The 13,385-nt window shown below is 35.8% G+C and overlaps 1 protein-coding gene across 1 annotated transcript; it reads right to left on the bottom strand.

Annotated features, from left to right (window-relative positions):
• Positions 1 to 10,275: 10,275 nt before the first annotated feature.
• Positions 10,276 to 11,918, bottom strand: CCOAOMT1 (S-adenosyl-L-methionine-dependent methyltransferases superfamily protein). The gene is made up of 5 exons (XM_086647885.1): positions 11,618 to 11,918; positions 11,424 to 11,503; positions 11,178 to 11,322; positions 10,858 to 10,989; positions 10,276 to 10,765 (listed from the first exon to the last, which is right to left on the bottom strand). Exons 1-5 carry the CDS (start codon positions 11,708 to 11,710, stop codon positions 10,472 to 10,474), a joined length of 744 nt encoding a protein of 247 aa, XP_086504011.1. The 5' UTR covers positions 11,711 to 11,918; the 3' UTR covers positions 10,276 to 10,471.
• Positions 11,919 to 13,385: the final 1,467 nt, after the last annotated feature.

The following is a 13,385-nucleotide window of genomic DNA, read 5'->3' as shown; positions in this document are numbered from 1 at the left end:
CTTATTTGAACAATATCAAATTTCTAGAGTTTCCTGATCTAGTAGAAAAATATCTGATAAAGAAACCCGATGCCCGATTTGCCCGAAGCCCGACTTGCCCGATGCTTTAGTGGGCATGGGCGGGCTTTGATCATAGGAGATTTCAGAAAAGCCCGCCCGAATTCGCCCGAGAACCCGAGTGGGCAGAGGAGAAACTTACCCGACCCGCCCGAGCCCGACTCAGAATTACCCGCGGGTGTCCATACCCGCCCGATTCCCACCCCTACCACCGCCGACCATGACCACCGCCACCACCAACATCACCTTCTCTCCCACTTTCATATTCTATTGATTTCTATGTCTTCTTCAGTATATTGAAGAAACTGGAAGATAAATTAGTAAATTCATTCAAAACCCTAGCATTAAAACCCTAAAACAAACACAGTGGAGACAAGTTAGATCCATTCAAATGTTGGATCTTCATTCAAACCCTAACAACAGAAATCAAAGAGATTGGTTGGGTACGTCCAAAACCTTGGATTAAATCAACAAAAACCATAGGATACTAAATACTTTAGATCCATTCAACATCTTAGAACAAAAACCCCCAAAATATAGTCTTTCTTCTTCTTTCAATATTTCGATGTGTGGTTCTAGAGAGAGAGAGAAAGATTTTTCATACGGGAGCAAGCAACTGGAGAGAGACGAGTAGTCGCAGACTTGCAGTAGACATTTGGGGAGAGACAACCCAGGAGAGAGAGGGAGAAAGAGATTTAGATTTTAGGGTTTTTAATGTTAAAAAAAGTGAGGGTATAAAAGTAAAAGTTTTAATGCAGATTTCATTATTCAGATTAGAAAACAAACATCTAACTTTTAAAATAACTCAACCAATTCAGATTCAACCAATTCTGTTTCAGCCAATTCAGATTCAGCAATTTCAGATTCAGACACATTAAAAAAACAAACACAACCAAAATCACATCTAATTCCTTTTACATAAACATAGTTGAAATTTGAAGATTGTAAATATTTGTTTAATCATCCAAAAAGTTTGATGGAGTCTTACTCTAAATTACCACGACTAAATAAATTTTCAAATTTGTAGAAGTTCAATAGCTCAGCTACGCACAAATTTTGGTACAATTGCACTCTTATTTCATGATACATTACAAGAAAGTTATTCTATGAGAATATTTGAAGTCTCAAACATATGAACCATACAGACTAGTGTATAGTATGGAAGAAGGAAAAGAGTATGGGCACTTCCCCCTTAACATTTTCAAATATATGACTTTTTTTAATGAACTTCAATTTACTCAAAAGGAAAGTAAAAGGAAAGCTTGAGATATTAAGGTCTCCCAATGGGACAAATTGGCAGGTTTAGACATAAAAGAGTAATGCACACATATCACAATGAGTATTTTATGTGACTCTTATGTCAATGTTGTTAGAACTCCACATTAGGTGATTTTACTTTTAAAGACCATACTCAAAATTATAATGTGACCAACCTATATATATATATATATATATATATATTGTTAAAATAAATAAAATATCATGACCGAGAGAAAAATCTGTCATTTGAGTCACATCAGTCAAATGGGCTCTAAATGACGTTGAAAACTCAACATATGAGTTAATTTGTATGTAAAATCTTGACGGTTGAATATGTATTTAATTTTCCTTAGATTTTGAAAAATGTAAATGCTAAAATCACAAAGGATTTTGAACAAAAAATGGTTCCCAGCTGATGTGATGGGCGTGATTTGAATTTTTGACTAATCTGGACCGTTGAGAGAGAAATATCACAACCAACACAAACGCTTTCTTTTCCTTCATACCATCATCATCATGTTATCATGGAAGCAAACGTGTCTCTAAATCTATCATCATCGATCTACAATGAGGAGTTAGAGAGATAAAGAACCTTGTTTTAGAGAGAGAAAGAGAGTACAACCATCATAAGAAGAACTTAGATTCTAAACCAACCTTGATCCATGATGAGGAGTTAGAGAGAGAGAACCTTGATTCCAAACCCTTGATCCAAAACCACCATTATAAATATTCTCGGAAACCTTACTAGCGGACTGGTCAATCCGAGACCTTGCCAAAAGTTTCAGACTGGTTAATCCGAGACCGTGAGCAAAGTTCAAGACTGACCAGTCCGAACTCCAAAGCAAGGTCTCTGGGCCAGTCTGAAACCTCTCGGATGGATCTGAATTCAAAGTCTTGCTTTGGGTTTCGAACGTGTCGATGTGTGCCCGAGTCCTAAAAATGTTTTGGTCAGAGGAGATTGACTCCCCCAGATGATAACAACAATTTTCCGGGTGATTTTAGCCGCTCCCATTTGTAAATTACTTAAAAGAATGATCTCGTCAAAAGTACTGACACCTCTTGGTTAGAGTGGTGAAGTTTAGTCTTCCGCCGTAGAAGTCAAAGGTTCTGAAGCCACTTCCCATTAAACAAAAACTCGTCAAGGGCCATGTTTTCATACCCTAATTGTGCGAATTTAGGATACTAATTAGATGCTCTGCCCTACTTAATTTGTCTTATTAGAAGTACCACTATCCTCCTGTCTACGTAAATCCATCATTAATTGATAAGTGTGACCTATGATAATTGTGATTTAGCTGTTCTGATATTATGTGGAAGAACCTAATCAATCAGTTTGTAAGTCACCTTTCACTACACATATTATAATTGACTAATGGGTAGTTAAGTCTTTGGAATTTTGTAATAGTGTTGAAATGAATTTGATATATCTGAGCCAGATCTGAACAGATTTTTAGCCGTTTGATGCTTTAGTCTAATGCAGTTCAACCATCAATCGGGATGGGATAAAAAGATACCTGATATCCACATGTATCAAGAAGACCAATCAGTTTTTTGGGTTCAATCAAATAGCAAAAAACCGAATTTTGTAAAAAAAGAAGTGTTACTTTATTTTCACATGTATCAAACTAGTGATGTTTAAAAGGCTGGACTGCTTGTCGGGTCGTGCCAACCCCAATTGGAATAGTCCCGCGGTGGGTCTCAACCCAGGTCTCCGACTGGGTCGGGTCATCCCGCTTTTTATACAACTTAAAAAAAAAAAATCTAAAAAAACAAAAGTTAAATGAAAAAATTAGTATAAATCTACCGTTTTTTTGAAGATATAAATCCATAATCTAAAATGATGTTCTTGAGAGATTTTTTAGAATGAATTAAGGATGATTTTAAAAGAATAATGACATGATTTAGAAATGACTTTGGAAAGATTTTAAGAATAGTTAATAGGATATGATTTACTATTAGTAATATGTCAATCTTTGCCTGGCCTTGAGAAAGACTTGAAGATTCTTATCAATAATGACTTGATAAGTTTAGAAAAAATTTTCAGAAGATATTTCTTAAGTGAATTTAGAAATTACTTTTTAGAAATAATTAATACAAGATGATTTACATAAATAAGATAATAAGTTTAAGAAAAAAAATTTGAAAAGGTTTTATGAAAATGAATGTTTTATTGGAAGGAACTTTATCTTTTATTTCTCATAAACTTAAAAGATTCCTATGGAATTTTAATGAAATCTTTTGGAAATAAATCTATGGAATTTTAAAAAGGGTTATTTCCCTAATGGCCCCCTACTTTGTGACCAGCTTCCCGCCTGGCCCCCTACTTTACGAGAAATACCCATATGGCCCCCTATTACCGTTAACTTTAACTTTCCGTCACTCTCTCTCCTCCATCTCTTTTTCTCTCTCTGCCATGTTAGGCCACCTCATCACCTTCTCCGGCAGAGGTCGCCGGCCGGCCAAATTTCCGGCCGACGACCTTCAAACTAAAAAAAAAAAAAAATATATTTTTTTTTCTTTTATCTCTCTCCTCTCTCTCTCTCTAAGAACTCCGGCGAAGGAACCCTTCGCCGGAGTTCGTCTGTTCTCAACTTTGTTTGGCCGGCCGGCGACCTCTGCCAGAGAAGGTGATGAGGTGGCCTAACAGATGAGGTGGCGTGACATGGCAGAGAGAGAAAAAGAGATGGAGGAGAGAGAGTGACGGAAAGTTAAAGTTAACGGTAATAGGGGGCCATATGGGTATTTCTCGTAAAGTAGGGGGCCAGGTGGGAAGCTGGTCACAAAGTAGGGGGCCATTAGGGAAATAACCCTTTAAAAAAATAAAGAATCCTATGCTGACACAGGAAAAAGCGAAGAAATGAATTTGAGTCAGCTTTGGTAACAACTTTGTTTTGGTCTCGGAACAACAAAAGGAGGTCTGCAGAAGTTACCACGACACCTTGAGCCTTATCCTGTCTCAAAGCAAGAAGGCGAGTCCAAGTCAGTTTCGCGACCTGATGGCCGCTCTAGTTAGAGCCACAAATTAGAAAGATCGGTTAGAGTTAACTCAACTCCTTAAGCTCATATCTGCTCGGAAATAACAACATTTACGCGAGAGGCTGAATAGAGTCAAACATTTGCTTTATATAAACGAATTGTGATGTGTCAGAAGATCTTTCATCATGAGATGATACACACTCATCAAATATTGCCCTCCTAACAGCCAATCACATGTGGTCATCATCATAACTAATGCCTTACCACCGCATAATTTGGATTGTGCATCACCACAACTCCCCAAAACTATAAACGCATATAGGTTTTCCATAGAAGGAATGAAAGGTCATCTTCTCCACTCTCACTCATTGAATTATTTCCATAAGTTGTACAAATACCCCTCTGACATGGGTGTCATAGTGACTTGTCCCCTTTTCGTTGGTCCTTCTCATACTAGAGTTCGACCACAACATGAAAAGAGTTTGTTAGTAAGACCGAGATGATTGATGTTTAGGGAGATATATTCACTTTCCGACATCATCACTTTTTATATATATATATATAAGTTTTATCGAAATACGAACCGAACTAAAAGAAAATTATATATATTTAAATTTAAAGACAAAAATAAAGGAATTATGTAAAGAAATAGTTTAGTTTATATATATATATATTTTTTATCTAAATAATAGTTATGAAATATTTGTTTCTTATTTTCTTGTCATTTCAAGTATTATTTTGACTCAAATAGCGAACCCCTTACCTAAAATCCTCCAAAATGACATTCACTTAACAGAAACTTGACCATAAATGACGGCCAAAATCACGTCCAACTGTGTAGTCCAATTTAGTTGTCATAAGATGACCCATATTCATTTTTTATTTTAATATGACCCAAAATAATAGATTTATAAATGTTATTTGAAAATATCATTTTATTTAATGAAGAATTTGATGTCACACTATATATGTTTGATATTGTTGTCCAAAAAAGATATATATTTTCTGATTTTACTAGACCTGTATTACTAAATTATAAATATCATTCATACTTTCTATACCTACCCCTAACATACATACTTTGTCAAGTTTCTTTAGTGGTAGATGGAGATTTCGGATGGCTTTATGTCTTACATTATATGCACAATATCACTAAGTCACTAACCATTGCATATTTGCATATTTGCATATTTGAAAATTGAAGAAATTTTTAAGCTAAAAGTAACCTTCTCGTGACTACTTACAAAGTTACAAATACATTTTGGGACACGCTTGTTAGAATGTGGTTAGTTGGGTAGAGCAAAGTGGTTTGACACAAATATGCTCATAGTACATGCAGGTACTACAGCAAGACCACTGTTATACAAATACCATTTCATAAAACAATAAGAAATTAAGATAACACCATTTACTACTATATAGTCTATATACGAACAGTGTGTGTATTAATGTATATGAGAATTTGCTTACCAAATTTCATGCGCGATTTGACTGTTGATAGAGAAGTACAAGACAAGGCACGAGTGAATTTACAAAACAGATGGAAACCCCCTTCAGGTGATACAATAAAGCTAAACATAGATGGGGCCTTCAAGAATGGAAAAGGAGCATTTGCCGTTGTAGCTAGTGTGAGAATAGACTCATATGGGAGAGCGGGTATCTAGCAACCAAGAATGTAAGGTCTAGGTCATCTCCACTCATTGCCAATTGGTTTTGAGTTGGATAACCACAAAACTCAACATGGTACCAGAGCCAGACCCACACGTGATAGGTTTGAAAAAAAAACCACACGTGCTCCACGTCACCCGAAAGAAAAAACACACGTACTAGACTTAAATAACGCCACACTTGAGGGGCGTGTGAGAATAGTCCAACATGGGAGAAAGGGTATCTAGCAACCAAGAATATAAGGTCTAGATCATCTCCATTCACTGAAAATTGATTTTGAGTTGGATGACCACAAAACTTAACAACTAGAAATTAGTTGGAATCGGAGCCGATTTTGGATCGGTTAAAGTCGTCAAACTCAGAAACGGAGCATGCCATTGCGTTCGTCTCGTCGAGCTCTTAAGTTTAGACTCAAGAATCACTCAAATCCGATTCCGGATGAATGAGATATTCAAGTCCGAAGTTTGATCGATGTTTGGTTGATTTAGGGACTAAGTCGCAATAAGGAAAAGTTGGTTTAGGGACCATTTACGCAAAGCGGACACGGCCAGATCTGATGGCAGGCGTTCCTCCCGAGATCTTGAGCGAGATCTGACGGTCCTCATTGTTGCCGACAGAAACCGTTGCTAAGAAGTGATCCGTCACGTTTCTTTTCAACAGATGCGTCCCTAAAAGCCAACAGACCTGTCCCTTATGAATGTATCTATTCGAAACCTATTTATAGGACCCAAATCAACTCCAAATTTCAATCCGTTTTTTCCAGAGTGTCAAGCATTGTTAGAAGATCATATTAGAGTGTCTAAGAGAAAGATTTAGCAGAGTTTTCAAGGAGTTTCATAAGCAAGAAGTTTGGTCCATTTGCATAAGTCAGAGGTTAGTATACTTTCAAGTTCGACTGCTTTCTGATTCGAAGTACCATTGAATCGAAAGGTTAATCGTTGTATCCTGGGAGACAAACGCCGGTAACTGTTTGGTACTATACAGGGCGTCAATTGTCTTAAGGAAAGAGGAATACCTCGCCTCGATTAAAAAAATTATTTTTCTTCTAATCCTCCGATTTTCTTTTTCTTTTTAGTCTATCTGATTTCTTAATCAAAGACATTCTGATTTTCCAAATCAGAAGTGTGTTGATTTTTTAAAGTAATAAATCAGTAAACACAGAAGGATACAATTCCTCTTTCCGATCTTAAATCGATAGTGAGATTCGACTACGAATCATCTGTTCTGGATAACAGACATTATCGGTTAGAAATACGAAAGATATTGAGTTGTTTTATTCCTTAGTTTTTCTCCATTAATTTGGAAAGAAAGTGTTTTTGATTAATTTACAAATAAAATCAAACCAGTTTCACCAGTGATTCGGTTATAGACTCGCTGAGTCAACTCGTTGAATCGGTACACCGAAACCAACAGTATGCATAGTAGCTATGATTGATCATTATGAAGTTAGTAGTGCTATAGAAACCGAAGGAAGGGGCTGCTCTCTTAACTATTCAAACAACCAAAGCAAATGTATATGATAAAGGTGATTATTGAAGGGATACCATAAATGAGAAGACAAAGAACCTCCACCAACTATTAATAGATTATTGATTTCAGAACAAACTTTATTTGTATCTGACAATTCTATTGAATAAATAAATAACGCCAAAGCTTACTTTCATAAAAAAAAAGATACATATATGAGAATTTAAAGAATACACTTGTAAACGAAAAACTAAATTAGATCGCCCTTAAGTCACATCAAGAAATCAAACAAAGACATTCCCATAGGTCACATAAAAAATCAAACAAAAATGTTGCAAAAGAGTGTGGTGATGTTTGATAACACAAAAATAAGTAATTTCAAATCAAACAAAAATGTTGCAAAACAGTGTGGTGATGTTTGATAACACAAAAATAAGTAATTTCAACTCATTTACGAAGAGAAAATATGTTTTAATTATATAGAGATCATAATTCCACGAATAATTGACAATACTTATCTACTAGCGGTCATAAAAGGTTTTTATCCAAGAAAAGTACTTATTTTGCACCAAAATAATTGTATGCATTTGGTTACAGGCTCCTCCAAATTGGAGGTACTGAACTTTTTTTTTTTTTTTTTTTTTTTTTTTTTTTTTTTTTATGAAATGGGGGTACTGAACTTTGTTACGACTCAAGGTACACCACATTCAACTCTAATATTTTGAGTTGAAATTGGTGGACTTAGACTGAATTTTGATACAGATTCAGCTCAAGGTCTGCCGAATTCAACACTAATATTTTTAATTCAAAATTAGAGTCGAAGTCGGTGTACTTGAGTCAAAATTTGGTCCCAATCCACCAATTTGAATTGTATTCAATAGTTCTTGAGGCCTTTCGGATCGGTGACTTTGAGCCGATTCTGCAATCAAATCGACTCAAATCCACCAATTTTAAGTTGGAAAAAAGTGCAAGTGGCTATTTTGAGGATGGGTGCTTTTAACCATTTACAAAAAAATGGGGAGCCAATCAGCCGGAGGCCCCTACAAAACTTCCCATTTTGTGAAATGTTAAATCCACTCACCATTTTTGTTATATGCACTCACATGTCCTTTGATGTTGAACAAGAAATACCTATAATGTGAGTGTGTTTAGGTATGGAAGACATTGGGCCAATAATGGACCATGAATATCCAACGACTTCCAGGCCCATAGACCTAGGGGTTCCATAAGCTCTTAATTTTTGCCAGAAGCACCCCATTTCCGCATGAACACCCAACGAATTTTGACTTAGGGAACAACTTTAGCAATAATGGAAGCGCCTATAGAACCTCCCATGGACCCGTGGAGGCGCCACTTTCACTTGGTCCCTGACTTGAACAGAAGTCTTTATTAAGCACAATTTTCACATAAGAAAAAAGAAAAAAAAGAAAGATAATCCTCCTGGATGAAGCAATATTCAATCTTGGGAAGTTTTACAAGGCCTCCCCAATTTTGTTAAAAGGCCTCCCCATGAGCCATTTTACTTGTTAAATTATCACTGAGGGGAGGCCTTTTAACAAAAATGAGGGGCCCTATAAAATCTCCCTTCAACCTTTTATTCTGCCAACATTCTTTAAATGGAACTAGGCACACTGGAAAATCTATTACTCTATATTGATTGCTTTTATTTATTCAGTGCGAGGAGAAAGAAACATGAGTCTTATACAGGAGAAGAGCGCACCGAGTTCACTGATTCCAGTAGGGAGGCAAAAAAAAATGGTGGTTTTGAAAGGAAGGTAAGTTGTGTGCCCACTGGCCCCCCAACGCACCGGGACCTTACAAAATCAAATTTGACTTTGTGTGAATATGTAGGAGTTCCAAGTTATTGCTCCAACTAATATAATATCTAGTAACTAGTTCAACAAAAAAAAAACTAACATAATATCTCATTATTTTTGTCAAATTAGAAGTTAGAAGAACTCAAATATATGATACTCATATGGGAGATGGTTGAATCATGATGGCTATGATGAAAAGAGAAAAGATTATGTTTCACCAACCAAGAAAACACAATAGGTATCGGATATACTTCACCAACCCCACCTAAAATGCTTTTGTGGATCAGCCAACTATCAATGAAATTATTTTAGGTATTTGGATTTTTTTAATGAGATAGACTTAGGTGGACATTTTCAATCTCCTTCTAACTTTGTTGCCCACCACTTCCAACTTTCAACTTTTTTTTTAAATTTTATGTCCCTTTTTTCTCAAGCAACTTCCTATCCATTTATATTCAATCTTCACCAACCCCAACTCCCTTCTATTCCAATTCTCACCCTCCCTTTCCTAAACAATCACATATTGGTAGCACTTCAGATTATACTTTTGTTTACTTTACCTAATGATACATTTCTACTGCACAACATGGAAATTGAAATAAGTTTTTTTTTTTTGTATTTTCAATTGATGATATAACAACGCAAAAAGTAATAGAGGTGAATTGCGACAAGAAGAATTTATGTGGGTGATGTTATTCCAATTGAATTCTGGACTTGTATATCACATAATGTTAGAAGGAATACTCTTACGACGAGTTCTTGAATTTGCAACCTAAAGAGAGAGCACTGAAATGAACTTCTCCCTTTGGTATAGAGTTTGGTTCTTATCTAAAGTTTCAACATACTTATTGTAGACATTAGGTGGAACCATGGAATTACTTCCTACACAAAGTCTTGGATTTCTTATTTTCATGTAGAAATTAGATCCCTTTCAAATTTTTTTTTCAAAAGAGTAAAACTTGAACCTTGTCTCTTTAGTAGAGAGACAATGTGTGTTATTATCCCTAAACCCAAGTGATTCTCCGGCTTAAAAATAAATTCTTTATTTCAAGAAATGTAAACACAAAAAGAAAGTATATAAAAAGAAAATGAGGGAGAAAAAAATTTCCCCACCCATCTCTCATAATCCATAAATCATCATAAAACTCAGAATTTAAAATATCATGAAAATACCCAATAAGTAAAATAACAGATTATATTTCAACCCAGATTTTGGGAGAAATGATTTAGCTGATACGACGGCAAAGGGTAATTCCATCACCAACAGGAAGTTGACAAATCTCAATCCTTGGATCAGCAGCAAGAGCTTTGTTCAATTCCAAGATGAAGTCTCTGTAATACCTAACATATTTCCTCAATGGAGCATCAGGTGGTGCTACCACTGATCCACTCCATAGGGTATTATCATACCCAATCACTCCTCCTACCTTCACTAATTCAATCAATCTCTTGTGATAGTTGATGTAATTGTCTTTATCAGCATCAACAAAGATGAAATCATATGACCCATGATTTTTTTCCTGCAAATTTTGATGAAGAATGAAGCAATTTAGAGAGAGAAATTAGAGAGAATAGAGAGAGCGAGAGAGAAATGGGTTGTGAATTTTCTTACATCTTCAATCATTTGGTCAAGAACAGGCAAAGCAGGACCTTCTCTGAATTCAATCTTGTGGGCAACTCCTGCTTTCTCAATTACTGGAAGACCCAATTCGTAATTTTCTCTATTAATGTCCATTGCCAATATCTGAAAAACAGAATTAAAAATTTATCCAATTAAGGGATTATTTTCAAATGTGGGATTCTACTAAAAATGGGGATTTTCTTGTTAGAAAAAAAATCAAGATTTTGAAACAAAAATGGAGATTCATTAAGGTTAAATAAATCTACAAATTAAATTTTTTTGTCTTTGCCAGTTTTGGTTGCTTTAATTACCTTTCCATCTTGAGGAAGAGCAAGAGCTGTAGCTAGAAGAGAATAACCAGTGAAAACACCAATTTCCATGGTGTTCTTAGCATTGATTAGCTTAAGAAGCATACTTATGAATTGCCCTTCATCAGCAGAAGTAGTCATGAGATTCCTATTTGTATAATAACAGAAGATCAGAACCAAAAAAAAAACAGAGTCATGAAGAAAATTAAAAGTTTCAATTTAATGATCTGAAAAATGAAATCATCTCACCATGGGTGTTTTGCTGTTATCTCTCTAAGCTCTTTCATGGATTCTGGCTCGTTTGGGTAGACACTGGTTTCAAGTATGTACTAATAGAAACACAAATAAATCGATTTAGAATTACAGAATAAGAAAGAGATCTAGAGAGAGAAACAGAGAAGGTAGTATTTTTCCAGAGAGAGAGAGAGGGTAAATTTAGTTACCTGGTAGAGAGCATCGCTTTGGAGAAGACTCTTGTGACCAACTTCTTGGTGTCTACCGGCTTGAGTTTGCTGATCATCTTGGTTGGTTGCCATTTTCTCTCTCTAGATTTGTGTTTCTCGCTCTACTCTGTTTTTTGAAGGTTTTAACCTGAATTTGGAAGAGGAGGAGGTGAGGGTATTTATGGAGAGAGAAAATAATGAATTGCTAGCAGGTGGACTAACTTTTGGGTTTGGGATGATTGGTTCTTGGGACCAGCCCACCAACCAATTTAGGCAGGGAGTTGGTGAGCTCCATTTGTCTAAGTGAGTTTTGGTGACACCCACTTTCAAAGGGATCGACTTGATTGTGGGTCCCATTCACCTACCCTCTTGGATGCTGATATGGTCTCCCTAGTGCCCCACAATAGCTTCTCCATGGTTCATGAAAGTCGGAGCTCTCCTCACATGTTTTATAAGTCAACGGGTCTTGACTAAGACCGATTCTACCTCTTGAGCTCAAGATAGAGATTCATATCTCTTAAAGTATGTTTGATTTTTCCAAAAAAAATTAACAAAGAGACAAATTATGTTCAAACTTTGATTATGTTTGATATGTACAAACGAGAAGAATTAAATCATTACTTTCAAAAATAGAAATAATGTATGATTTGGAAATACATGGTAGAAGAATTATTTGAAAATAGTTTTGTATGATATGAGTTTGTGTAACATGTAAAGTCATAAAGAATTTTCATTTTAAACAAAATTTGACAGTCTGGTATTAAATTTAATGGAATACCTTCTTATGAAACACAAAAACCAAATATTCAGAGACTGCCGGGTTGAATTAATAGGGAAGTAAGGAAAAGAATTTATGCCGTAAAAAGTTATTACACATTTTTATTATTGTTCTATTGATTCGTCGTTAAGGCTCGGCCCTCCACACACATAGATGTGTAGATTTGATCAGGCAACCCCGAGCTCAGACTTTGCCCTGGCTAGGGCGCTATGTCTAGCCAATTGGGCTTTAATTTGTTAGTTTGTAGAAATGGTAGTGCCAGTAAAACTGTAAAACTTCCCAAACAATTGAAAGGAAATGGGCACTAGGTAAGGAGTCTAGGTTCAACTGTTCAACATCTATTTACACCCGAATACACACCATACTTGACCTTCACCTACTACCAAACAGAAAGTCCACCATGGTTGCTAGGTCACCTACCTTATATAATAAAAAAAAGGTTTAATCTATTTTTGCCCCCTAAAGATAACAAACTTCTCAAAATAACTCCCTAAAGATGATCAGATTCTAAATTGATCCTCTTTTTAATTTTTCATAAGGCAACTTTTACCGGTTTTTTTTATTTACCTTTATAACCTTCACTCGAAATGTAATTCCTTTCATGTCTGACTCTATTCCCACCTATCGCCTATCGGGCAGTCCTTCATCAAAAAAGTTTTCTAAATATTCTTCCTCTGTCTCTCCGTACTAATCCTCTGTCTCTATCTCTCTAAACTATCTGAAGAAACTCTAAATGGGGCTTCATTGATAATGGAACCCTAGATTAAAGTCTCTGAAAGTTTGATTGAAGCCCCAACAAGGTTCAATCAAACTCTGAATAGATCTAAACCCTAAGGGTTAGGGTTCCAATCTACATGAAGGTCAACCGAAACCACAAAGGATTTTGTGCTGCTTGCAGTCTAACCAAAGCCTCGAAGGGGTTCGAGCTGCTCTAAGTTTGATGCTAGCAATGCGGACAAACAAATGATAATGAAATGACTATTTCTTTCC

The sequence above is a fragment of the Eschscholzia californica genome, unplaced genomic scaffold (assembly GCF_041429995.1).
Source record: "Eschscholzia californica isolate CP2 unplaced genomic scaffold, dmEscCali1.0.p SCAF_6, whole genome shotgun sequence".
NCBI classification, from domain to species: domain Eukaryota; kingdom Viridiplantae; phylum Streptophyta; class Magnoliopsida; order Ranunculales; family Papaveraceae; genus Eschscholzia; species Eschscholzia californica.
The sequence above is the reverse complement of the archived record's forward strand: the minus strand, read 5'-3'. Positions and strand labels throughout refer to the sequence as shown.